The following is a 26,255-nucleotide window of genomic DNA, read 5'->3' on the forward strand; positions in this document are numbered from 1 at the left end:
TCACCCTCCCCTACCGTACCCTGCTCTGCCCAGTGATAGCTACAGGGGAGTAAGGGGAGATTTGGAGGCAAGGTAATCGTAGCGTATTGACGTTTCGTCCCAAAATTCTCTAGGAACATATTCAGACAAGTTGGGTCCACGAGATGTCGCCGCTGCCAGAGGTCTTCGCGAGACTCACGTCGATCCCGATAATGAACGCCTGTTGCGCACGCATCATCGCTCGCTCGCAGCATGTGCGTTTGTATACCAGGCCACCAAGGGTAAGAGCAACCAAATATATGTGGTGAGCGTTGGACCCAATGTCCCCCATATATGACACTCACGCGGCCGGTCGCGCGATCCACATCCACCCCGAGTTTCTGCTTCCCGAACTGTCGCACGCATCGAGTGGGACTCGTAAAGATCCCCTGCACCGATGTGTCAATCCGCGGCGGTTTTTACCAGCGTCGGAGCTGGAGTTGCTGCGCCGGTTCTTTCCTGCTGCGATTGAAGCACGCGTGCTCATTTCGGGCTTTCTCATCGTGTTATTTCGTAATCGGAAGGATATCGATGCATCTTGGCTAGAAGGGTCTGTTCGTTCGTTCGGTCTGCTGCGCTTGGGACATGATGTCGCGATTCATTATCCCACCGAGACGGTCCCCGAGAGTCGAAATGCCGTCGCAGATGCGCAGAATGGCTCGGCCACGCCTTTGGGCCTCAAGCTGAAGTTTCTCGATGACTCGGAGGGTATCACTGTGCCAACTCATGCTTTTGTTGACATTGAGACACTACAGGAGAATATTGCACGTAAAGAAGCCAGCTGCTGAGCCAAAACTAGGGTGGTTTTGTCGAAATCCACTGTGATGAAATTCAAAGGATATTACAAGAGGGGGCCGAGAGTGACATCTCCACTGGGGAAAAGTGTCTGGTTAGTGGAAGAACCAAAGGAGGTAAACTCACCTGTCTGCCCAGGTGGTGATGCAATTGGTCGTTGGGTGGTTGAGCAAACAAAGTTGACTCGGCAAGTAGAAAGTTGGAAATATCTCAACCACCTTCGACCACCATGTAGTTCCCTCCTCAACTTTCCCCTCAAACCATCAACCATGACACTTCCATCGTGACTGGAGATCAACTACCTCGAGTCTTGAATCCCCCACGGGCCCCCAGAATAGTCGGCTGGGCGAATATCGCGATGCGCTAGATGGCCACTCTGCTTTCGCCATGGTACTCAATACTCTCCCCAGTAAGTCAGATGGCAGGGATAAGGAAGAACAAGAACAAGAGGCCGAGATTCGACGAGACCTCTTCGGCACAATGCAGAAAGTCGTCGTCGAAGGCGTCGAGTATCTATGGAATCGCAAGTCTCGCACACAGCCCGCTGTCCTACTTTGACGCGCGATGCACGATGGAACCGAGATGGAAGGCTTGTCAGGATCAGTCTTGTGTCTGGAATAGCCGAAAGATCCAGTCTGCCGTGCCGTACTAGTCAAGCATTTTGAAATACACATATGTCCTCAACATTTCGAGCCTCGGACCAGGTGTCAGCAGTGGCGATATTGCTTGGGGGAGTATCAAGGGTGGATTTCTACTGCCACCGGAGCTCCGAGCTGCTGAGATCATTTGCGAAGGGAATGAATCGACTGCGATTCCTGAGGACGCGCAGACTTGGGACGTTGAGTTTGTATGAGGAAGCTTTTCGCCATAACATGAGTATAAAGAAGAGATCTTGTATCAATTAATAGAGACTACAGCCTTTTGGGGAAGCTGTTTGCCCACTGGCAGTGGATATCCATTACTTGGACTTTCCGACCTTCAAATACCAAGCCCTGGTAATCTAGAAAAATCGTAAGATATTATCCATCTCACCAGATGGCTGTCTATCCTACTCACTACTCCCTACCCCTTTCTCACCTCATCCATTAGTATGTTTGTTGGCCCGTTTAGATCGAGCCGTATTAGTAATATTGAGAGCCCTGGAGCTTAACCAGGATGCAGCTTTTTAATAAATGCAGGATTTCTAAACTCGTATGCAATTCATTTGCTCCTGCTCTAAAGTGACGGAGTTCCGGGGATACCCTCGATTTGGCAAATCTCCCTTTTCTATGTCATTTCTTTGAACCTTTGCTGATCTAGTTGACACAAAACTCTACTTTTCCCCCAGGCGGACACACAGTAAATAATACACAATGAGCGTGCATAGTGCAGACAATATCTCTTAGGTCCACAACTGAGGTGCCCAGTGGAGACATGCACTCACTGTTGTAGAAATAATTATATTTTTTACCTCGGCCCAGCTATTCAGCTCCACTAAGACAATCGTTTGCATAAAGCTATCATTCAAGTGGGGCTCTCAGCCAACAGACTTTCTAAGGCCCGGCATTCATTCCACTTTATTCCCTATTGCTTTCTCCTGAGGCTGTTGTCAAATTTTGTTGAGATCGGGCCGAATCGGGGTTTCAGGGGGGATCCCGAAATTGATGGTAAGCAAAGACTCTGATTTGTCTACCGAGCTAGAGAGCTCCACTAAAATAAATCAAAACAAGGAACACCATTCAATGCATTTCTAGAACAAACCCACTTGCCCAAGCAGAAAAAAAAAACCTCGGCTCTTCCCTAATCCAGCCTCAATCTAGAAACAAAAAACTTCATCGCTCATCTTCGTCACCGAACCAGGCTTCTGGAAACCCAGCGCAGCCAAATTCTTCTTGGTCGCACTCACCATCCCCGGGGGTCCACATAGCATGATTTTCGTATCAGGCGAAGCCGCGGGCAATCGCTCTGCCAGAACAGCCTGATCCACATATCCACTCCCGTACGCCCATTGCTCGGGTGGCGCATCAAGCATGTACCACAGCTTGAAGTTCTTAGGATAGCGACGCGCGAAAGTCTCCAATTCCTCGCGAAGAAGGATATCGGCCTCGGAGCGGTTCGCGTAAACCAAACTGACCTCCGTCGTGTCGGTGTCGTTCTCGCAAATCGCCCGGATCAGCTGGAACATGGGTGTAATTCCAGTGCCACCAGCCACCATGCCGATATTGTTGCAAAGGTCTTTGGTATACTTCATTGCGCCCTTGGGGCCGCGGAACTCGACTTCATCGCCGATCGAGAGGCCGGCGAGGTATTTGCCGCTGAGAAGACCGTCGGGGTAGCATTTGACGACGAGCTCGAGACGGCCACGGTCAAGGTTGTTGGAGGTAGGAGTGTACGAGCGAGTCACTGTCTTGCCATCCACTTCGGCTCTGATCGCGACGTGCTGGCCAATAGGCAAGCCCAAAACGCCCTTCTCGTTGGGCAGAGCAAAGACAAAGCGGTAGACGTTGGATGATAGCTGGTCCTTCTGCACAAGGGGCAGACGCTGGTATTGTTGCGGCTCGAGGAACCCGCGTGTCAAGTGAGGATCAACGCGAATCACCTTCTTTGCCTTGATGCGCGGTGGGTATCGCATGAAGCCAGACTCGATCTTGGTGAATCGGCTAGCTTGTTTAGCCACCATGACACCGATGGAGCCACAGATCACACTTGCAGCCAGGAATCCATTCACGAAGCCGCCTCTCGGCAGACGAAGGCCCTTTACTTGGCTGGGAAGTAGGTGCGAAACATGAGGGAGGTGCACAGCTCCCGGCTTGCAGAAAAAGAGCGCTGGAATGATTGCCAAAGCTCCACTTGCAACTGCGATGGTCCGTAATGAAATAGACGACGACTTCTTCTCCTCTGGGGCTTTTTGAGAGACAACGCGAACAGCCTTAGGCCGCACGAATTGTTGAGCATCCTTCAGGGTACCGACCAGGTAGGGTTGCATGATTTCGCGCGCATCTTCAGAGTGACCAACATCTTCATACTCTGCAGTAGCATCTTTGCCGCCGACTTCAAAAAGTACCTCTGCACCACCGGGATGATCTTGACAGTACTCTGTGATATCGAAAACTGGAAATAGTCAGTAGAGCTCCGATCAAAATGGATAAGTTCAATCAAACCTTGTCCGTGGATAACGATCCATGTATCTTTCTTAGTATTATGCGCCGCAACATCCTTTAATGTGTACTCTGGCAACTCGACTTCCGCCTGCCATTGAGCCTTGGGCTCCTTAATATCTGAAGCAGCCATCTCGTTTGTGAGAAGGAGAATTTAAGACAGTAATCGAAAGAAAGCACAGTATGAGTCGAGGTATTAAAGTGGAACAGCAACTCGACAGACCTATGTACTACAATCAAATACTCGGCCAACCGAAACTCTCCAATTAAAATTATCTTTGCATAAATCTTTGGAGCCGTTTTTTCCGTTTATCGTTTGTACCTCGGGACAAAAAAGCCTCAAAATTCTAGACTACACGGCTCGGACAGCGCCCGCAAACGGCACGGCGTACCGATGCCGATTTCACCGCGAACCCGAAGAACAGACCCATCGGTTCCCGTTGGGGGAAAGCGGGAAGGTATTTGATTCAGTCCAGTGGGTTGATGCCGAGATAACCTTGGATAGAGTGGGGCGAGGCGTGGATGGCTTTTTCCCTTTTTAAGAGCTTGAAAGCTTCTACTAGTATAAAGAGCATAGTTGATCAGATAGTACCTCTAAAGATACTGGTATGTTTTGGTGAATAATCAAATACAAGTTTTACATCTAATATTGATCGCCAATAGGTTTTCCAAACGTCTTTGGCGTCAAAAAAAACCCTGCGTTGGTAGGCCGAACTTCCTAATCTCGTTAATGACAGCGCCGATCGTCACTCCATTCGATAGTGGAGTCAGTCGAAAATACTGAAACTGCCGAGGCAGGCAACGAGGCTAGCAGGATTTCCAATCCAAACTCTAAGGCTCGAGCTACCTTTATGAAAATGTCGCAAATTATGCGTTAGAAATCTCTTCGCGATAAGACGTAGGCCGGTGGAGTCATCGGAGTCAACATGTTTGGCCCGAGTCTGGTGGGTGATGCAATTTCGATATAAATCGGGTGTCTCCGTACGTAGATTTAATTGATCTTCTGGTTCAAACTATTAGTCTCTACTTCAATTTATTGGAAAGATCAACTTGAACATGCCTGGAAAATCTTTCCATCTTCTAGGCGAGCCTAGCTCCTCGTCTCAGTATGTCGAGCTGGAATCGACATTAGATTTTCAAGGACTGCAACACTTGATTGCAGGTCAATTTGCCATTGTTGAGCCTAATGGTACGTTTTTTCCGTTTACTCCCAGGAATACCCGAAATGCCCACTAACATCCTTCTACAGGCATCGGATTCCAAGCCCAAGACTCAACACTCACCACTGTGACCGAGGTCCTCGCGAACGAGGAGCCCATCGCCATCAGCATCGACGGCGAGCCAGTCCGCGAGATCCCAGGACCAAAGGGTCTCCCCTTCGTGGGCAATTTCTTTGAAATCTACCCTGACCATTTGGGAAACCATCAACGCCTCTTCGACCAGTATGGCCCAATCTTCCAAACAACCAACATGGGCCGCACGATATACCACACCAACGACCCCCAATTATCTGCCATCGCCTTTTCTGAATCCGACTTCTTTACCAAGAAAATCAACGAATCTCACCCTCTCTATCCAATCAAGAACCAAGAGGCTGGTGTATTCCTCGGTGACACTGATACGCCAGAATGGCGCGCTGCGCACAAGTTCCTTCCCCCGGCGCTGGGCCCCAAGGCTGTCCGTCACTACGCACCGACCATGCAGGAGACCGTCGAGGACGCGTTTAGCGTTTTTGACGAGCTGGATGAGCAAGGCGAGGCTTGGAATGTTTATCAGTATATGCTGAAGCTGGGATCTCAGGCTGTTGGAAAGCTTGTCCTGGGCATCGATTTCAAGCATTTCACTTCTCCTAACGCCCCACCCCATGAGCTGGTCTACCGCATTGCAGAATCATTAACTTTAAACAAGAAGGTTGCTGCGTGGGGTAACTGGTATGCGAAGATGCCCTTTGGAGACCCCAAGAAGCTACGTGATGCCAGATGGCGTATTATCGAGATGGTTGATGAGTCGATTCAAAATGCCTCCCGCGGTGGTGTTGAGGATCTCCCTCTTCAAGATGCTGCTTTGAAAGCAACCAACATGGTTGGTAAGTATATTCACTCAATCCTCCAAGTTTAATTCTCATTGAATTTCGAAACTAATCATTTCTCTTCAGACTACGCCATCCGTGCCACAGACAACAAGGGTGAAAAGCTCCCAAAAACAAGTCTCATGTCCGCCCTCGTTGTAGCAACAGGCGCCGGCTTCACAACAACCTCCTCCCTCCTCTCATGGCTCATCTACTCCGTAGTAAACTACGAAGGAATGCAAGAGCGTCTCTTACAAGAACTGATCGACAACGACATCGACGCCGATACCCAAATAACAGCAGACCTCACCGACAAACTCACCTTCATGGACCACTTCATCAAAGAGACCCAACGCCGTCACAACCCCTCCTACCAACCAGGCCGCACCGCAAAGGTCGACATGATCCTGCCCGGTGGCTACAAGCTTCCCGCAGAGTCAATCGTGATTCCAGCCCTACACCACGTCCACAATAACCCCGCTGTCTGGGACAATCCCGCGCGCTTTGATCCTGATCGCTGGGATACGGAGGCCGTGAAGAATCGCCACAAGGCGGCTTATATCCCCTTTGCTGCGGGACCGCGGATGTGCATTGGTTTTAACTTTGCTCTGCAGGAGGTCAAGGTCTTTTTGCCGAAGCTGTTGTATCGGTATAAGTTTACCCAGGAACAGTTCGGAACTATCGAGTATGATCCTATGTTCCAGCTGATTCGGCCTAATAATTTGTACGTGCGTGCTGAGCGTCGGGTCAAGTGGCCGCCTAAGTCGGAGTAGATGGTTCTTCGTCGAGGTGGTGGTGATGAAAAGAATATGTACAATCTTCTAAATATCCAATGCATGTTATCTCTATTTTAATTCCATCTTTTTCCCATATTCATTTGGTCTCCCTCGCAAAGTTCCGGTAATGGAAGGAATCCCCGTCGGCTCGAGGCAAGGAGAGACGAAAATAATCATATAAGGCACCTACCCTCCAACCTGCACCTGACGGAATTCCTCCGCCCATGGAAAATTCTCATATCTCGATCCATCTTCTGCGAGCCGCACAGTCGAGGGCGCATACACTCCATTTAACATCCAAGGCGTATCATCCTGTCTAAGCGGAGCCTTGCGCATCCGCATGGGACAAAACGAATAAGTAGCCACAGTAAGCCGACCAGTCGAGCGATACAGTTTCATAGCATCGGAAATAAAGCCTCGAAACTGCATATACCACCACTCGTTGGATAGATACTCCTGCCACTGTTCAAGGGGCCATGGGTTCTGCATGGCGGCGCTGATAATCTCGTAATTCTTCGTCGAGGGCGTGAATCCGTACTTGGCGCAGAATTTTGAAGAGACTGTGTCGTTCATGTGTTTCTTCCAGTGCCAGACCATTGTGAATTCTGTTGCGAGGAATGTTTGTTCGGGGCGGAGGCGGGCTAGACAATATTCTAGCATGCTTTGGTGGCCGGCGAATGTCATCATGTGTGGGTGTATATCAACGCCATCGAGCTCTGGGGTGACAGCAATAAAGTGCAGGAATCGTTCGATTGCCGGAGTGCGTTTGAATGGGAGGTCTAGTCTGTTGAGTGCTCCCATATACAAGCGTGTCATTATTGCATAGTCATGTTTTTGGCGGAATTCAATGACATTCCGCGCCATTGTTTCGTAAAAGTTGTTAAGTCGCTCATCTTCCTGGCCCAACTTTGCCTCAATGAATGGTTCGTTTCCGATGACTAGAATATTGACTTTGCCCAGGACGAGAGGGAGCAGCTGAGCCAAAACTTTCAATTCAGCAGCTAATTCTGCGCTGCCTGGAGCGGGGAAATCAAGATTCGTGTAGTTCCATTTCAGGCTCAGAATAGTATTGAAGCCCGCATCTATTGCCCGAAATAGAGCTTTGATGTTGGGGTCTTGGTCTGGGTGGTGGCTATCAATCAGATGCATGTCGATGAAGCCGCGGATCCACTTGGCGTTGACGCGTCTCAGCTCGGCATGCTTGATCCAAACGAGTTTCTCGTTGTAATTGGCCCCGAGGGTCCCGTAGGAACGTGCTGTTGCCATGCTCGCATTGATTCTCAGGACAGGCTGTTGAAGTGAAAATGCAACACCCCCGCAAAGATCGGCTTGTTGGTTTCCTTCTGGTGGGTTCGTGGATTGAATGGCCCAATCATATAAAGGGTGGGTACGCGGCGCATGAACGTGGGGCTTTTGTTAACATACATAGAAGGATCGAAGGATTCTGAGGCAGCATAGAAACTTACATCGGGCTGGATTCCTTCTAAGGTTAGCATTGCGGATATGGTTGCTTTTGATCTAAAATGCAATTTTGCCGACTCTGGTTGTACCTGAGAAAAATATTACTCGACATTCTAGTCAAGTGCATGTCATGGTTTTATTCAATCTAAAATAACATACAACTTCAAGGTTGAGCACACTCAAAGTGCGGCTCCCTATACTCTAGTTTGAGGCCTCCTGAAAAAGAAATCGAAAAATAGATTCATGTCGTACACTGGCAAATGTTCACACGGCATAGCAACGAAGAATTGCGTCACTTTCTGTCTAGAAGCATGTTCGAGAGAATGAATTTGATACGGAGCCCAAATGCACTATTTTAAGCACAACTTGAAGGATTTGATGCGGGGGAATTCTGAGGTTGCATGAGGCAACAGAATTTCGCCTTCTGTTTCTTTTTCTCCCGTTTTGCCAGCTATTTTTGACGGCGAGAAGCTAATGAAACAGAATTTGAAGCTTCAAGGCACCCCGGCCTCGAATATGTAGTTCCTCTTTCTACTCCTTTTCCGCTTCTCAAAAGGGGATTTGTTAGCCGTAAGCTCACCCAATCTTATTTTCGAATCTTATGCTTATTCCTAAAGTGGTAAGTCTATCTCACCTTCAGCTTCAGCCTTGCGCTAGTAAGTGGACCCTGTGGCGGTAAATCAAACCCCCCTCCAAAGCAGTACAATTTTGGCGAGCATTGCCAAAATGATAAATGGTCAAAGACCCCAGGCTAAAACCTTTCTCGCTTTTCTGGATTCGTGTTCTAGTTCCGAGTCTGTGGTTGTAGTTCCGAGCCCAACTTGGCCCCCTGGCGGATTCAACTAGGCACCCGCATTAACAACCACTCACAACCCACGATACCAACCCTCCCTTCAGGCAAACAAATAATACAAAGGCTACCCTGTTCGATCGGCAAAGGCTATGACAATCAAGCTTCATGTTCTTTCTTGGCGTTTCACGACACTATACCCCAGTCTCTGACAGTGTAACCTTGCGGGGCTATTCTCACCGTCATCACCACCACATGGACATAAGCAATATCGGCAACGCCGCCCACATCAGCTTCACCACATGAATTTTCCCTTAGTGAGGGCTCATATCCGAAAATGCCGATACATTCGATTCCGGAAGATGAAGCCCTTTTATCGATGGATCAGATGGATCTAGAGGATCCGGTCCGTACCCAGAAACCTCGATCATGCAGGTCTTGGTCTTCTCGGTCGAAGACGAGATCGAAGATGACCAGCTGTGACATGCAGGCGTTTCTACAGATGAAGACTCTCTGGAGATTGTCTATGCGGCTATTCTGGGCGATCGTGATGGTTCTGTACGTCTCTTCTCCATGAGCCAAAGCTCTGCAACTACCTAAAACCCCATACCGACTCATCAGCGCCAACATAATCGCAATACCGACTCGGAAATTCCTCGCAAGGAAATACAACGAAATACGATGTGTACTAATACCTTGACAGTGGCCTCACCACCCTATTCACCCTCGCATACGACAACATCGCTTTCTTCGTCTCATCCCACGAAGACACCCTCAACAATCCCAAACACAGACCATCTCTTTTCACAAATTACTTCACCCACGGCGTCACGCCAGTACCATGCCACTCACACAATGACTACTGGCGACGAGTACCTCTCTTCTCTGCCCTCAGAGCTGGCTGCACCAGCGTTGAAGCCGATATCTGGCTAGAAAACGATATCCTCCGCGTCGGCCATACTCCACACACAATCCTCCGCGGACAAACACTAAACAGCCTCTATCTAAATCCGCTACTGGAAACGCTACAACAGCATAACCCACACTTAAACGGATCAGTCCCGGTATCCACATCGGCACCGGCTTCGGCATCAGAATCGAGCCCAGCAGTGTCTCCAGCATCAGATCAACCCTCAGATCTAACCACAACCTACACCAACGCTCACACTCATACCCACTCCCCAAAAGAAATAATCGGCATATTCCCCACAAACCCAACCCAGACCCTCGTCCTCCTAATCGACTTCAAAAGCGGCGAACACCAATGGGAATACCTCATGGAAGCCCTCCGCCCATTGCGCGAAAGCGGCTACCTCAGCTACACCAGCACCAGCACCAGCACCAGCAAAAACGCCAATTCCAGCTCTAGCACTACAGAAGAAACCGAGATAATAACCCGCCCTATCACAATCGTAGCAACAGGCTCGGCACCCTACCACCGCATCCTCTCCAATCCCCACAGAGATACATTCTACGACGCACCGCTAGACGACCTAGACAGTACACCCCAGTCCTCAATCCACGAAGCCTACTCTTGGAAAAACAGCTACTATGCCTCTGTCAACTTCCACCGCTCAATCGGGTCATTGCCGTTAGCGAGACTTTCGCAGGGCCAGCTGGCGAAAGCCCGGAGTCAGATACAGGCTGCGCATGAACGGGGGTTGAAGGTTAGATATTGGGGGACGCCTGGGTGGCCGGTGGGGTTGAGGAATTATGTTTGGCGGGTTCTTGTTCGGGAGGGGGTCGATGTGCTCAATGTTGATGATTTGAGGGCTGCGACGAGGGTTGATTGGGGGAGGGATAGTTGGTGGTGATTAGCGAGGAAGATTATTAATGAACTAGCGAATGAGCGAATTATTTCTGGTAGAATTGAATGACATTTCTTCCCAGCAACCTCGAAAAACGAGGTCTCTGCTGATTCTTTGATTGGATGGGTGTGCAGTATATCCCGAGCTAATCAGCAAAAGAGTCTTCTACTCGAGTAATATCAAACAAAAGCAATGGCTGAATATCAAAAATGCTCTACAAGTAGTACTTGAATGTTTTTCTTTTCTCGGGCTTGAGGTTTGATTTCAGATGAAGCAAATGTTTGATGGATATCCTCGTACAAAACAATTAAAACAATAGCATACATAAATCGTGCAAGAGGGACTTCCTCCGGGCGCAATTAAAATAGGATACTTCGCAGTTCGCGCCTCGTATGGAGAACCCTGGGTGGAAGGAATTTCAGATAGAATATTATTATTACATATAACAAAACAAAACTTAAGATTTATCGCCATATTTGTGTACTTCTTGCATCCTTACCGCATCCGTGTACCTCTTGCTAACCACCGCCAAAGCTTCCCGAATTAACCCCCGAAAATTCAAGAGTTCGGTCCAGGGGTATAATTATCTGCAAAGTCCGAACTCTCATCATACTCCGATCGAGGTAGTTCCCTAACCGACAGTAATGATTACAAATGTTTGTGTCTTACTACAGGGCTTGTCGGTGGCTCTACCCAAGGACAGTTCTGTGCATGATGCGGAATAATCAAGGCTGACATGGTGCGGCATTGGGTTAGGGTTATTTATCCTGGCTGTGTTCATTGAGTTGATTCATTTGATTTTATATTATCTTAAAACATTGCTGGTAGTATTATTGCTTTTTTTGGAAATTTCAAAACTTGCAAGCTAAGCAGAAGTCAGACAGGCTTTGGTTTAAATCACTCACTCGGCTTACAGTCATTAAGTAAATCGTTCTTACTGAGCTTATGGGCCTTACAAAATTGAGATCAGTTACTGCCAATAGCGATAGATACAATAGGAGTCAAAAGTTTACGCTACCGTCCTACACCTACTTACGAGGTTTGGCTGATGGCTTCCTCATCCTCCCGATTGTTGTTTCAATGTTTTTCCCAGCAAATACGCTAGCTTCATGTAAAACTCCAGTAGACACTGCAATTTTGCACCGATTCGAGTCGAGTTTAGTACGCAACACACTGCTAAATTCTCCGGATCGTCATAATATTTCATGAATTCAAGTTATTATAAGACATATTTCCCACTCCGCCGGTGCCTCCATCCTTAATCACCTGGGCACCTGGGGAATTGAAGAGCTCGTTTGAAAAGTGCGTATCCTCATGTACTTGACTCATTTATAGAACGAGCTTAAACTCCGGGTTCCGATCATCCGCATATCCAGCGTACTGATCATACTTTCCGTTCCGCTTATCACGATTCACCTTGGCGCAATAGAGAACATTGAAAAGAATCCTAAAAAGGGGACAGGGTCAGCATTTGATGAGTCCATAACGGGTGATCGACGCTTGTCCAAACTGGTATCGGGAATGAAGGAACTTACATAAACCACGCAAAGACCAGCAGGCCAAGAATAATAGTGTGACCACGGTGATACAGAGGCTTGTCTTTGGCGGGATAATTGAATGCTAGGTGAAACTGTTAGAAAATAGAGCCGCATAAAAAACCTCCGAAGTTGTGGTACTCACTAGCAACGAATCCACCACAATTGGCAATGGCCAACTGCAGCGCAGACGTCGTGGCCCGCTTATAGTGACCGGCCGAGTTATTCGACATCCAGACCAAAATGCACGGCACGCTAGCGTACATGCCAGTCGCCATCATGAAAGTCATACCATACTGGACTTTGGGGTTGCTGGTATTAGCGATGACGGCGTATCCGATTATAGCGATGGGGAGGGAGAAAAGCATGATGACACCACGGAGTTTGAGGCGGTCGGAGATGAATGCGACAAAGACTGGAAAGAATCAAATGGATGAGTACATAGACATAGATAATGTATAATTGAGAAGAAGAATACCTACCTGTCAAAACCGCAGCCACTGCGTAGGGAATAACCGACCACAGCTGCACTTCGTTGGGGGTTTTGGCAAAGTTCATACTTTGGATAATGGTGGGTAACTAGGGGCATTGGAAGTTAGTATCCGCGGGTACTTACTCCAACTCCAATGGGAAGAGGGAAGGGGTGTCATACAAACAAGCCAAAGGAGTAAAGTCCAGACAAAATCGCGAAATATGCCGATGCCGAGAGCCACAGCTGCGGCTCCAGGATACCGCGGCGCACCTCGGACCATCTAAAGCTGTCATTCTCGGCGGAGATTGTTCTGCGGGCTTCGTATTAGCAGTATCCCAGTCTACCCTGGCCTTGTAAAAGGACCAGGGATTGGACAAGTCGAGCCAAAACTTACCCATCTGCCTTTGGGGGGGCATCCAAGAGCAAGCGCTCTCGTCCGAACTCCCTCTCCTCCTCGGTCAAGAAAGAAGCTGTCTCGATACTATTGGGGAGAACCACGTAGCTCAGCAAGCCACCGCAGAAGGTCTTGCAGGAGAGTTAGCCGCTCTATTTCATCGGAGAATGTGACGCTGTCGGGAACTTACCAGAAGTCCCTCAATGATCATAATCCATCGCCAACCCTCCAGTCCGCCTCGAGGACCAATTTCCGATAGACCCCGAGCAAGAAGACCTAAGAAAATAACAAGTTTAGTATACCAGTCCCAAAGGCCATCGTACAGTGGACGAAGCGTACCTCCAAAGGCCCCTGACAAAGAAGCCGCGGTATAGAAAAGGCCAATGCGCAAAGCCAAATCCCCGCGCCTGTAAAAGCTTGACAGGTAAAGAACCTGTACGATGTCAGACTCTGTCTTGAACGGAATAAATCCCCGGGGTTAAATTAAAGTCATACCATTCCTGGAAGCAAACCGCCCTCCGCGATTCCAAGCAAGGCCCGAACCGCCGTAAATTGGGCGAAATTCTGTACAAAACCCAGACACATGGTGATAATGCCCCATAATGCGGTCAAGAATGGCAACCAGATTTTCGGCGAGGCTTTCTTGAGTACAAGATTACTCGGCAATTCACTAGGGCCCCCCCCAAGGTGTCCAAGTCAGTAAGGCGCTCAGCGAGACCCAGCTTGGGGTCAAGAATATACGAGAGAATCTTAGGCACTTACCTGCACACATAAGTGAGATAAAACACGGTCAACCCAATATCGTACTGTTTATCAGTAATATTGATATCCTTCTCCAGACCATAAATCTTCGCATTTCCCACATTGGTTCGATCTAGAAATGAGCATAGAAAGAGCAGGGCCAGCATTGGGAGGATCCTAGTTGGTTCCATAGGTCCTGGTCAGCACGGTCGCAAATAAAAGGGGCGGGGATTAGAGATGGGACTAGCTGACATACCGCGTATCCAACTTCACCAGAATCGCGCGGGTCAATTTGGACTGGTGGGCATCGTCTCCAAAACGATTGAGCGGGCTCTGGCTGCCCTTGGCCTCTTCCAGCATTGAGCTCACTGGTTTGACCTCCATCGTCTTGTGTGGTGTGTGGTTCGATCCTCTGATCTAGGTCGGGGAGTAGGAGTTGCAGAATGCAGAATCAGTAGTATGACAGGGGGGGTGTGGTAGAAGCAGAGGGGAAGAAGCGCAGGTGAGACGGAGGAAAGATAAAGACCCTGAAGAGAAGATACAGCTCGGGATTCAATTCTAGAGCCGAATTAAATGACAGAGTTCAGCCCCAACTTTTCCATTTGTTGAGCCAAGCCTGATTCCCCGCACTTTTTTCCCCAGATTTTATTTTCTTGGTATGAGCTTGACTCCGGTGAACTGCATTACTAATGTTACCCGTTGCGGATAGGTGTAATTTTGGTATCTCTGGTATTTTTGGTCACACTGTTACCCGTGATCGGAGTGCACTTCTACAGCCGAGGCTCCTCTCTTCCGCTTCTTCTCTTCTCTTCTTCAACCACCTCATTTCTCAAGGCTTTGTCCTCTACCACCACCACCATATCTTCACCATGTCGAAACTCTCAGTCGGTCTCAAGGCCCTCATAAATAGCCCAGCAGCCCGCCCTCACACCGTCCCCGCGCCTAAGAATATCACCGCCATCTACCAGGACATTCAGCAATCCGCCAAGGCAAACAATGTGTCGCAGCCGTCGTGGTTGGCTCTGTCGGTGCGCATACCCCTGCCCCTAACCAATTGCAATCGCATTCCCTATCCAATGCCAAGTCCAATGCTAATATTCACCAGACAGCAGCAACAATGACCATGAACTCCCCCCCGAATCCCTCGCCGCCCTCTTCACCCTCGCAACAACCTCGGCCCCAACTTCCACCACCACACCCACAGACCTCGAGATCGCCGAACTAATGCGCGAAGTCGGGCTCAAATGCATAAGTTTCAATGGTATCCCACGAACAATAAACAGCCTAAACGCCTTCAAAACAGCCCTCCCCGACACAATCGCCGACAACCTCTCCAAAACCCCCACCCGCACACCCACACCTGAAAACATCTCCTCCATCAAAGATCGCGGCCACGCCCTCTGGGACTCAATCTATCGCCCCTTTGAGAAAAAGCTCTACAACCGCCTCGCAGACTCGCACCCCGATTTGCCCGTCATTATTCTGAATAGCCACTACGGCGCATTACTCTCGGACCCCGCGGGGCGGGAGCGCAGTGCCAACGCTGCAGCGGGTCGTGTTCTCACTTCTATCGTGGCAATTGCGTGCTTGCGCGCGCAGTCTGGCGTAGCGCCGCAGGTTTTATCGCATGTTTTCGGTCTGCGGAAGGCGCTTGAGGATGGGTCTTGGGCGAGTGATGTTGAGAGTGAGAGTGGGGCGCGGTGGTTGGCGAGTGATGAGGGGAATGAGTGGATATTGAATAGCGTGGATAAGATTGTGAAGGCTATTGGGCAGGGGCAGGGGTCTAACTTTGCTCCTATGGCGAAGTTGTAGGTTATTATGGTGCTGTGTTTTGTTGTAAGGGCTGTAGATATTTATAGATGTCCCGCTGTAGTGAGTCTTGTATATAGCAACTACTACTTCCGTCTTCTATTTTCAGCTCCACGTTGGTTCCAAGGTTGCTAAGGAAGTTTACTAAGGTTACTTGTTTCCTGTCTTAGTCAACTTGATTGAATGACTCGGAATTGATGAGATGGATTCTGCCGTATAACCTATGCGGGGTTAGTACGCGGTGGATTCAAGATAACCGATCACAAACACCAGTGTAACTAATGACGTTGTTACATCGCACAATTATAAGAAGAAGATACTCTCACGACTATCTCTCCTGAGGTCGGGGCTTTATTCAATCCAATCCGCAGTCCACCAAAATTGTCCATGAAACAATACGCCTACCCAGGCTTCGGCGAAGCTCACCAAAAAAGTCACCGGTTTTCCTCCGCCGTCCGAACCGGCGATTTTATCCACTGTGCAGGTCAAGGTGGGTCAACATTGCATCCCATTTAGTGAAGACATGGCAATTGGCCTTGTCTTACAACAAGCCGATAGGCGGCTTCCATGACTCCGAAGGCAACCAACCTTCCGACCTCACCAATGTAGGCCAAGTAGACCAAGTGTTCAAAAATGTCGATACGGCCTTAAGACACGCCGGCGGTGCAGGATGGACCCAGGTCTATCGAGTGAATTCGTTCCATATATCGCTCGACGATGATGCACTTGAGGCAATGGTTCGGAATTTCAAAGAGTGGATGCCTGATAACTATCCCGCTTGGACTTGTGTGCAGGTTTGTCGGCTGGGTGATCCGGGGATGAGGGTTGAGATCGAGGTTTCGGCGTTTGATCCTGTGGGGGCGAGGGTCGAGGGGACCAGCAGTAGCAGCAATAATCTATTGTCAAATGATGGGTAGTAGTTGGATGGGTTGTGCCTCAAGGATTGCTAATTAATGCCACTGGAATACCTTTGGTTTTCCATAACAGAAGACAATAACTCTATTCTGTCTGCAAATATCTGAAAGACCAAGAAGTCATCACTCGCTGCTCAATCGGATACTTGAAAAAGCGAGATGGCGCTACTAGTGAGATTTCGCTGTCAGACCAAGACTTTTTATTGGTATCTATCCATATGGTAGCCATCTGGTGGAGAAATAAGACACACTAAATCATATCATATCAGCTCTTTCAAAAATAAACTCGGAGCCTCCCGGCTTTTGAAAAACACGAATGCTTACAAGGTTATGTAATTCACAATGTGCTTCCGACTGTTTAGGGAATGCGTGCAAAGTATTATTAGAATCCTTGATGAAAATTGGAACACCTCAACATATCATTGATAAATATTCTCTTGGTTGGAACGCATGACTTCATACTCAAGTATTAAATAGCAATGTATAAAGTAACCACGGAATATGGAGCTCTTTAAGCTATCTACCTTTGACTACATGCGGAAAAGTTAAAGTTTGTCCACCACGAACCTTGGACGCATCGCGTTGGGAAAAGGTTTATCTCAAAATATAATCCAATCAATTAAATCAGAAAATAATTGTTCTCGGCGGATCTTCCTTCCAATAATTTATTTTAGAAACAATAGAGAATGAACCCTGGGCCTTAGCGTCGCCCAAGAACTGGGTGGCAAATTCCCGCCAACCTTTCGCCAAGCGTATGAAGCCAAGAGATCTAAAACGATACACAGACTTGATTTCTTGCGCCTTGGTTTACTTTCAAGATTATCTACGGGGCTTAAAACTCTACCCTTTTTTAATCTAGGTACTTTTTTTCCTGCAAACTTGAATGATCCGACACTCACAAGTTATAAAATCACTATTATTATAATTTTCAGGTAAGATCAATAAAATCAAGTAAATTAAAGAGATTAGTAGTTAGTTTTCAAGATCAGCAGAGATCATTTTCTCTCCCACTGCATTAATTGAAATAGACCCAGACAATTTCAGCTCGCGTAACAATAGCCCTCAAAAAAAATAAGGAATGTCGGAATAGATCAGGACTATGTCAATAGGCTCTTCCAGCTAAGAAGAAAGCCCTATTCTCCGATATTTCGGAGACCTGTTCAAGGGCATTCTCCTACGTGGACCTCTGTGATAACAAAGAGAAAAGATTAGAACTCATCCCAGTACTTAAAAGACTTAAAAAAGAGGATTGCTTACCGCAGCGATACGGCTTGTTGTCCTCCTTGACCCACCAACCCTTCGAATTCTTGTACCAATTCCTAAAAAGGAAGATTTAGTAAACCATAGCGTATACATTCAAGAACATAAGAAGCACATACTGGTACTTGCAGACGGGTGCAAAGGTGTCGCCGACATTGGACTTGCCAACTGTGCCACTTTCATCACAAGGATACTTGTGATACCAATAGGTCTTCTTCACCTTGCACCAATCCTGGGGGCGCTGATGATCACCTCCCCAGTTCTTGCCTCCGCCGTTCCAGTTGCCTCCTCCTCCGCCTCGTTCTTCCAGAGAAGAGTCAGCGTCGGCAATTGGATTGGCCAAGGCTACCTGCGTAGCCAAGGGAAGAAGAGCAGTGAGGATGAAGACGGGGGACTTCATAATGAGACAATTGAAGGCAGTGTTTGAATTATTGAGTATCTGATGTTTTGAATTGATCTGATCGATGAAGAATGAAAAGAAAACTGTACATGTTGAATTCGAGAGGCTTTAAGTATTAGTGTGTGGATACCTTTTCTTCTCATCTTCCGATTTAAGAAACAATACTTCAATGGATGTAAGTGTCATCAATCAAAATATTATGTTTCTGCAATATCGACAAGAAAACATGAATGATTCAATTATCCCATGGTCGTTGATGGCAACATGGTATAATTTCCGCGGTGGGTGATCTAGCCGCTTGAAGACTCGTTCCCGATCTGGGAGCTCAGAGCTGCCACAACATAAGGTTTCATCCAATAGTATGAGTGTAGCTCTAGGCCAAGGAAATTATACACTATGGGCTCTTTGTGGCGGAGCCCCGGGACTCCATATATCATAGCAGGTGATAGTTTGGATTCGTTGGATTTCGCCCGGGGGAGGAAAAGCAGGAGAGAGCGAGAGCGAGAGCGAATTTGAGGAACCACAAGATTGGATTGGATATTGCAACTGGAGCTGTGTAGTCGACAAAACATGGACGCTATTTGCGTTCGTATCTAACGAGTGTGTTCCGCTGGCCATGGCAGGCTTGGCATACATCCGGGCTTGGCAGACGTAAGAGACCGCCAGAGTCAACTGATCAGCTTGCCATACGGGTTTATCAACCTAAGATTGATTTCCGGTTCCATTGTTGCATTTTATTAATCCGTGGTATGGATATGGGTGAAATCCTGTAAGCTTGTTTGAGTTTGAGACATGATCGGCTCTAGACCCTTGTTTACAAAAATGCCGATTCGGGAATACTCAGCCTCCTCATTAGATGACAAGGTTGAGAAATAACGAGCCTCTGTAGGGTATGTGGTGACGCCAATTCCTGGAATCTTGTAACTCGTAATAATCGCAGGTAAGGGATGAAGAAAGTCAAAAGAAATCATTTGCTCAAGGGCCGCATGAGCCCGAAACAGACCCTGGAATGTCTTTTCATCCGTAGCTAGTACTGTGATGGGACGGGTTTCCACTGTCCTGTCGCTTAATTGAGCCTGAGCTAGTAGTCTAAATGCCCAACATCATGCCTGCCATCCTATCATTTGGAAAGGCACTCTTCTACCTGACTATACAGGAAATATTTAGTCTTGCTTCAACCTCTCTTCGATATCCAACTCCACCCATTACAAGTACATACTAGACACTAGCAACAATCACACAAGAACAAAACATAATCGTATTCTACACCTAGGTAGTACTAGTAGTACATAATCATTTCTCACTGAGAACTTGAAAAATCAAGATATTATGCCAGAAATACCAATAAAAAGAGCCTAAGCACAGCCCAAATCAAACCCCAGTCAACTTCCTCGCAATCCTCCCCCCAAATGCCCTTCTTCTTACCATCCCCATCCCCATCCCTCTCCAGCCGCGAATGAATCGGCCCATCACTATAATCACCCTCCGCACTCTCATTCTGAAACTGTAGTCCTTGGGCTTGCTCTTGGTCTTGCTTCCGCCCCTCCGCATCCAGATGCATCTGCCCTTTCTGCGTCCGTGGCACACCATCCCCAACTCCACTTTCGAAATCCGTTCTATTTTCATTTCCAACCCCCATTTTCTCCTCTTGCTCACGGCGCTCGCGCGCTTGTCGCTCCAAACCCCTCCGCCCGGCGGCATCGATACTCCGCTCGCCGAGCATACTTGTTCCCGCGGGTCCGGGGGCTAGCATTGTTTTATCGATCATGGTGGTGGAAGTGTGGCGGGGATGTTTGGAAAATCCAGGTTTAATTATGCGGATAGATGGATGGATGCTTGGTTCTCGTAGACCTTTGAAGGAAGGGGTTATTTCCCTTCTCTCGGAGCCTTGGAAGATCTGTTTGATAGATACGAGTATGTTCAGATTGATTTAAGGAATATATACAGTTCAAGATAAATTGAAGTTCAGTTGACTTCAATGGGAAACGCAGCCGGGATCGTCGGCCTGAATTGGGGGCGATGACGTCTCTAGACAAGACAAGGCTGAGTCGAGTCTTGTGAACGCAAAAAGAGCGGTTCATCTCCACCGCCGCAACAACCAATCACGCATCGCATCGCATTGCATCGCATACAGTATACTCTGCATAGCAGCGAGCATGCCAATCCCAATTCCATGCCATGCAATGCAGCAAACTAAAACGAGAATTCCGCATTCGCAAAATCCGGCCAATCCCAACTAAGCATATCATCAAAGGGGACGTCAGGAATCGAAGCGCCAAACGCACTCCCGCCCGCCCGGTTAACCGCGTCAATAATCTGGTCATCCGACATGGCCGAGAACTGAAGCGGTTCTGTCCAGAGATCTGCCGGGGGTAATGAAGGTGTTGGCTGTGCCGGGATAGCGGGGAGAGACGATGGTGGGCCATGGCTTTGACTCTGGTTCCGGCCCTGAGCATCAGCATCAGCATCAACATTCGCAGAGCCATGGCCATGGCCATGGCCATCAAGACCTCTATTCAACGGTAATACCGCGTGCATATCCACGCGGTGCTCGATACCCGCTTGCGCCTGCGCCTGCGAAAGCGAAGGTGCGCGTCTAATAAGTTCTCTCAGAAAACGCCCGTATAAAACCGAGGCCCCGTTTCTGTGATTCGGCGTTGCGCCAATGCGTTCGAGGACACCAGCCGTTTCTTCAATCAGTGTTCGAACACTAGGCGCGAGGCTGGATCGACTATCGCCCGGCGTGACGCTCAGACTGAGCGCCGAACAAGCCGCGAAGGAAATCATGATGACGGTGTTATTTGGCATGGATTTGAGTCGGGATTCGCCCTGTATTGCGGCTCGGAGGACGTTTAGTGCGGAGGATAGGCCTGCTGCGCGGAAAAATCGCTTTACTGCTGTTGGGGCTGTTGGGTGGTTGATTACGCCGCCGTAGGTTGAGAGTTGGGTGTGTGTGACTAGAATTTCGACGTAGGGGGGGCAGAGAGCGGGCTGTTTTATTCTTAGTTAGTTCTGCCTGCAGTGTTGGGGAAGAGTTTCATACCTCCGTCTTCACTGATCGCTACAGCCCAAGTCGTGAACCATTGGTCGTAGAAGTTTTCAATGGTCGTTTTTATTCTACGGGATTAGCAGTGTCACAATATTGCGGATTGCACATGGTACATACGCGTGAGCAGCTTCGGAACCGGTATCCCCGACGCGATAACTATCGCAACTTGATTTGACCTTCCGTAATAACTCATCCTGTGAAATTAGCCAGCTGAGCGCGTCGCATTGCAGTGAAGTAAAGCAAAACTCACCAAATCCCGACGCAATATAGCCATAGAATTCATCGGGCCATCGCGTCGATCCGCAATATCAGACCGATGCCACATATCGCAGTTCTCAATCAATGCCGTCGGCGGAACAGTATAGCTTCTCCCTCTAGCAAGACAAACACTGCACGCAGTATCGCATTAGTACCGGTACTAACAAACGCAGTATTCTTTTTTTTTCACTGCGAAAATGACACTCCATCGCATACATACCCCCTCTCAACAACAAAAAGCGCAATCCAAGTCCTCTCCCTCCTCCTTAAAAGTCGTCTCCCCCACTCCGACCCCGGCTCAACATCATCAAACCCATCCATAAGCAGCGCACGCTTGGCATCAATGCAATCCGCCCTCGCGAGCCGAAAGGTAAGATCAGCCCCGAAACTACTCGACGGCGTGACGATCTTATTAAGCGACAGATCCAGCGCAACAGTCAGTGCCATCGCGATATACGCGCACGTGTCGTCGTCGCCGAGGCGGTCTCCGGGTGCCATCCAGGGTACGTTTACCATGAAAGCCAGGACGATTTCGACGGAGCGGTACCGGTGGATCATCACGCGGTTGGCGAGCCATTTGACGTGGCGGGAGAGTCTTTTTGATAGAGCGCTTGCTGATGGTAGGAATAGGGCTGCGTTGGCCATTATTGATGTAAACAGGAAGGACGATTGGGTGCGGACGAAATGTGCCGTGTGGACTAGGGGGGTCTAAGCCCCATCTTGTGTGTGCGAGATGTTGGTAGAAACTGGGGGGGGGAGTTAGGTGGGTTGGGTTGGACTGGGAGCAGAAAGAAAGAAATACATACAAGGAAAACAACGACTCCGACTCGTCAAACGTAACAAGACCCAACTCCACCGGATCCAAATCAGCCCCAACATCCAGATTCGCTCGCGCAGGGATAAAAAACGATTTAGCACTCTGCTCTCGCCGATCCAGCTCCGCATCAAAATCCCGGCCCCTATCGTGGCCCCTATCACCCGGGTCCGCGACAAGGCCTTCCTGCGGCAGAGATGAAGATGGGGGAGCTGATATCAAAGGCATAGGCGACGATTTAGGCAAATGTCTTACCCCGAGAGGCGATAGTTGTAAATCTGAAGCTCGCGCCAGCAGCTGTAGCGGATTCTCTGCATCATCAAGGGCAAGATTTTCCTCTGGAGCATCACGGGGTGAAGGAGAGACCATGTGTTGATGGTGAGGATCTCGTTCCAGATCTGATGAGAATGCTTCGGATTCTCCCCTAGCTTGGGCCCCGAGTCCTCCGTCTGGTGAACGACTCAACTGGCCCTGGAAGCGTGAGAGAAGCTCCTGAAGTCCGGAGATAGCTCGTTGGGCTTCATCTGTTGAGCCAGCGGAAGGATCAAGTTTTGGGCGTTTTATCGCCTGCTCGATTTGATGGATTGCTTTTTCCAGGCCTTTTCGTTTGCTGTAGCGTTTATTAGCGAATGTTCTTGTTCCCTGTCATTTATGACTATGCTCATATCCATGTCCATGTCCATGCTTGAATATTCATATTCTCTATTCCGTTTTACTGGAACGAAAAAAACAAAGAATACCTAATCAACACCAATCCACTCACTTCTTAACACCCTTCTGGCGACCTAAATGATGATTCGGCACAACACACTCAACATCAGCCTGGCGACATTTCTCGCAGCGGGCATGGTTGGCGGGCCGATTGCAGCGGATTTTGCTGCGGCGACAGTTGAGACAGGCCGGCTGTTTGGCGTGGGAGGCCGACTCATCCATATTGCCGTGCCCGGGGTTGGTTGCCGAGGGCGGCTCGGTAGATGAGGATGAAATGAGGATGAGATGAGATGTGGGGATAGTTCGAGTGCATACCAGGTAGTACCACACAAGGATTTCTTTCATGTAACCATAGTTGGCACCGTCCTTCAACAGCCCTGCCGGGCTAGCTCAATCGGTAGAGCGTGAGACTCTTAATCTCAAGGTTGGGGGTTCGACCCCCCCCGTTTGGCTATTCCTACAAAAATCACCTGAGATATCTTTTTGCTTCTCTCTAGAAATGCACGGCACCATAAAAGGCGGTCGGGAGGCACCGCTTACACACTCTTTTTTGGGCTTTTTTGTAGAATTATTACTAGGTAGTTCATTGGTGGGTGGTTCAGAACTAATCTATCTACCTAGGTATGCTTCTGTATTCCTCGAGATAATATACCGTCTGGTATCTACTTCAACTTAAAGTTAGTAAACCAAACACCTGGGCAGTCTGAACTTGAAGGTATCTTGTGTCAAAAATATAGCAGATAGTTACATATTTGAGTTACGAACTACCTAAAATGTAGCATTAAATATTACTACCTTCAACCTTGGAAGTTCTGGCAAATTTGGAGAAGCTCATTAGTAACTTGAATAGACAATCTAGATAATTCACCTCCAAGGGGGCCTACGGAGTAAAATACCTACGTAGGTAAATAGGTAGGTAGATAGTTTCTACGACCACACGTGATTAAAGAGTCGTGCGAATACGAGGTAACTAACTACCTGCCAGAGTAAATCTCTCGTCATGTTCAGGTTGACAGCTTCACATATAAATGGAACATATACCTACTTGACGTCTCTGTTTCTATCTAGTCACTTCTTCCGAGTCTTTACAGTGCTCGGTGGTGAATTTATCATTGCGCGACCTTTCGACCTTCAAGTTGAGCCCCTGATCGGCCGCAGTTCTCGGAGTCAAAAATGAACACTTTTGTGCCAAGTTTGACGACTCTACCCTGGACATCATCATAGAACTATGTCGACATCTCAAGAGCCCCCAGGACCGATTGAATCTTGCCTGCTGTTCGCGACAATTCCATAAAATCCTCCTGCCACTGCTCTATCAAAAACTATGGACCGGGGGCGACCTCCTCCGCCCAATTGTCCAGCTCAGCGAGACTCTCGCCAAGAACCCATCTCTCGCAGCGCATGTGAAGGCCGTACATCTATCCGCCTGGGAAACAGAACAAGGGACCCACGAAGCAGACTTCGAGCAAGCGCTGAGACAACACAAAGAATATGTCCAACTTTCCAGCGAAGACGATCCGTACGACTGGTCGCTAGATTGGAGCATCCGCCTAGACCGCATTGACTATAGCCCTTTCTACGAACAGGCACAACGCCTGACTCGCTCTGCCGACGAAGCAGACTTCTGGCTGGATGCCTTGCAGATCGGAAGTGGGGACGCATGGATCGCACTACTGCTTACCTTCTTGCCTAACCTGCGACGACTCGAGGCTGAGTTCCCCTTCGGTTCGCTGTGGCTTCATTTTGCGATGAGATGGGCTGCAACACGGGACGTGAGCTCCGAGTCTCTTCCGGCGGCGTCTTTCCCGCCAATCTCTGAGGTTTATGTGGACTGGAGCTCTCACGATACTTGTATATGTGCGGAACACGTTATGCCTTTCTTCTTGTTGCCGTCAATGCGCCGGTTTTATGCGAGCGATTTGGATGGTAGTGTCGCGGGGGGTGATGATGAGTTATCGAGCTCGACACCGATGGATGGGATCTCGTCTGTTACTCATATTGAGATCAATGGGTGTAATGGAAAATGGGACCTGCTCAAGGTGATAGGATCCTGCAAAAGTCTCCAGAGTTTCAAATATAATCACCGGGGCTGTGTTGGCTATAACCCGGCGGAGTTATATGGTGCTCTTTTTCCAATGAGGGAGACACTTGACACAATATGGCTGGATATTAAGGCGGGGGACGATCAGAATGATGGTGATGAGTATGAAGACGAAGATATTGGAGACGATGAGCATGACGACGACGAGAATGAAGACGACGAGAATGAAGACGACGAGAACGAAGACGACGAGAGCGAAGACGACGAGAACGAAGACGACGAGAACGAAGACGGTGGGAACGAAGATGGTGGGAACGAAGACAGTGAGCACGAGGCCGATGAGCATAATGACGATCACCACTGCGACGATGCACTTCCTTCATTCCGAGACTTTAGTGTTCTAAAAACCCTCCATCTCAGACTAGGAAATTTACCAATTTCGAAGGACAGAGGATCCAACATGTCCCTTGCTCATGCCCTTCCACCTTCAATCGAGACTTTGCAAATTGCGGATACAGGAAACGTCGAAGATCTCCAAGTCTTTGCCCAAAAATTGCAAGATCATATTGACAATGGCTTGGAGTCCACTCCCGCATTGACACAGATTGATTTTAGCCCTAAGTCCGATTCTGCAGAGGTATCAGCATTGGTGGAGAGGATGACTACAATCTGCGCCAAAGTGGACATGAACTTCCGATTATGCGGTATTCTCGGTAGTCGGACTGATTGGGGTTCTGCTGGGTTTGCACCACGTCCGAGTCCACCACGACCTGTCTCCAAGTCCATGGAAGGAGAACCTGAGGGCTCCGTATATAGTGACTGACTACGATGTATCTACTAGCCTTGCAGACTAAGTTTTAACGCCAAACAAGAAAGACCTCCAAGCTGAAATCTATCATGTATTCAAGGTAGATCTTATCCAAACCTTGGAACCTCCATTCATTACAAGTAATATTAGACAGCTCTTGTCGAGCTATAAATCATATAAACATCAGACTTCCGCC

The 26,255-nt window shown here is 48.5% G+C and overlaps 11 protein-coding genes across 11 annotated transcripts; 5 read left to right on the forward strand and 6 right to left on the reverse strand.

Moving 5' to 3' along the window:
• Positions 1–299: 299 nt before the first annotated feature.
• N7533_000435 (uncharacterized protein) lies at positions 300–806 on the forward strand (the record flags this gene model as incomplete). Its single annotated transcript, XM_057097085.1, has 1 exon — positions 300–806. One exon carries the CDS (start codon positions 300–302, stop codon positions 804–806), a length of 507 nt encoding a protein of 168 aa, XP_056965578.1.
• Positions 807–2,608: 1,802 nt separating this feature from the next.
• N7533_000436 (putative cytochrome b5 reductase) lies at positions 2,609–4,083 on the reverse strand (the record flags this gene model as incomplete). Its single annotated transcript, XM_057097086.1, has 2 exons — positions 2,609–3,903; positions 3,954–4,083. The coding sequence occupies 2 exons, from the start codon at positions 4,081–4,083 to the stop codon at positions 2,609–2,611; spliced, it is 1,425 nt and encodes a 474-aa protein (XP_056965579.1).
• A 923-nt stretch (positions 4,084–5,006) lies between these two features.
• N7533_000437 (cytochrome P450) lies at positions 5,007–6,791 on the forward strand (the record flags this gene model as incomplete). The annotated part of the gene is made up of 3 exons (XM_057097087.1): positions 5,007–5,139; positions 5,200–6,036; positions 6,106–6,791. 3 exons carry the CDS (start codon positions 5,007–5,009, stop codon positions 6,789–6,791), a joined length of 1,656 nt encoding a protein of 551 aa, XP_056965580.1.
• A 189-nt stretch (positions 6,792–6,980) lies between these two features.
• On the reverse strand, positions 6,981–8,060 carry N7533_000438 (uncharacterized protein; the record flags this gene model as incomplete). The annotated part of the gene is made up of 1 exon (XM_057097088.1): positions 6,981–8,060. The coding sequence occupies one exon, from the start codon at positions 8,058–8,060 to the stop codon at positions 6,981–6,983; it is 1,080 nt and encodes a 359-aa protein (XP_056965581.1).
• Positions 8,061–9,514: 1,454 nt separating this feature from the next.
• On the forward strand, positions 9,515–10,859 carry N7533_000439 (uncharacterized protein; the record flags this gene model as incomplete). Its single annotated transcript, XM_057097089.1, has 2 exons — positions 9,515–9,603; positions 9,749–10,859. 2 exons carry the CDS (start codon positions 9,515–9,517, stop codon positions 10,857–10,859), a joined length of 1,200 nt encoding a protein of 399 aa, XP_056965582.1.
• Positions 10,860–12,182: 1,323 nt separating this feature from the next.
• Positions 12,183–14,379, reverse strand: N7533_000440 (uncharacterized protein; the record flags this gene model as incomplete). The annotated part of the gene is made up of 11 exons (XM_057097090.1): positions 12,183–12,300; positions 12,389–12,473; positions 12,534–12,803; positions 12,871–12,967; positions 13,041–13,170; positions 13,255–13,385; positions 13,445–13,530; positions 13,594–13,687; positions 13,750–13,924; positions 14,017–14,172; positions 14,252–14,379. 11 exons carry the CDS (start codon positions 14,377–14,379, stop codon positions 12,183–12,185), a joined length of 1,470 nt encoding a protein of 489 aa, XP_056965583.1.
• A 485-nt stretch (positions 14,380–14,864) lies between these two features.
• N7533_000441 (uncharacterized protein) lies at positions 14,865–15,807 on the forward strand (the record flags this gene model as incomplete). The annotated part of the gene is made up of 2 exons (XM_057097091.1): positions 14,865–15,019; positions 15,105–15,807. The coding sequence occupies 2 exons, from the start codon at positions 14,865–14,867 to the stop codon at positions 15,805–15,807; spliced, it is 858 nt and encodes a 285-aa protein (XP_056965584.1).
• A 1,883-nt stretch (positions 15,808–17,690) lies between these two features.
• Positions 17,691–18,378, reverse strand: N7533_000442 (uncharacterized protein; the record flags this gene model as incomplete). Its single annotated transcript, XM_057097092.1, has 3 exons — positions 17,691–17,728; positions 17,976–18,037; positions 18,098–18,378. The coding sequence occupies 3 exons, from the start codon at positions 18,376–18,378 to the stop codon at positions 17,691–17,693; spliced, it is 381 nt and encodes a 126-aa protein (XP_056965585.1).
• A 1,327-nt stretch (positions 18,379–19,705) lies between these two features.
• On the reverse strand, positions 19,706–20,146 carry N7533_000443 (uncharacterized protein; the record flags this gene model as incomplete). Its single annotated transcript, XM_057097093.1, has 1 exon — positions 19,706–20,146. The coding sequence occupies one exon, from the start codon at positions 20,144–20,146 to the stop codon at positions 19,706–19,708; it is 441 nt and encodes a 146-aa protein (XP_056965586.1).
• A 425-nt stretch (positions 20,147–20,571) lies between these two features.
• N7533_000444 (Zn(II)2Cys6 transcription factor) lies at positions 20,572–23,432 on the reverse strand (the record flags this gene model as incomplete). The annotated part of the gene is made up of 8 exons (XM_057097094.1): positions 20,572–21,369; positions 21,444–21,495; positions 21,545–21,621; positions 21,678–21,816; positions 21,906–22,317; positions 22,367–22,431; positions 22,492–23,109; positions 23,263–23,432. The coding sequence occupies 8 exons, from the start codon at positions 23,430–23,432 to the stop codon at positions 20,572–20,574; spliced, it is 2,331 nt and encodes a 776-aa protein (XP_056965587.1).
• Positions 23,433–24,383: 951 nt separating this feature from the next.
• On the forward strand, positions 24,384–26,074 carry N7533_000445 (uncharacterized protein; the record flags this gene model as incomplete). The annotated part of the gene is made up of 2 exons (XM_057097095.1): positions 24,384–24,402; positions 24,435–26,074. The coding sequence occupies 2 exons, from the start codon at positions 24,384–24,386 to the stop codon at positions 26,072–26,074; spliced, it is 1,659 nt and encodes a 552-aa protein (XP_056965588.1).
• Between the last annotated feature and the right edge of the window lie 181 nt (positions 26,075–26,255).

Source organism: Penicillium manginii, assembly GCF_028828005.1.
Source record: "Penicillium manginii strain IBT 31320 chromosome Unknown utg000001l:1.0-3466041.0:1.0-3467806.0, whole genome shotgun sequence".
In the NCBI taxonomy this organism is placed as follows: Eukaryota; Fungi; Ascomycota; class Eurotiomycetes; order Eurotiales; family Aspergillaceae; genus Penicillium; species Penicillium manginii.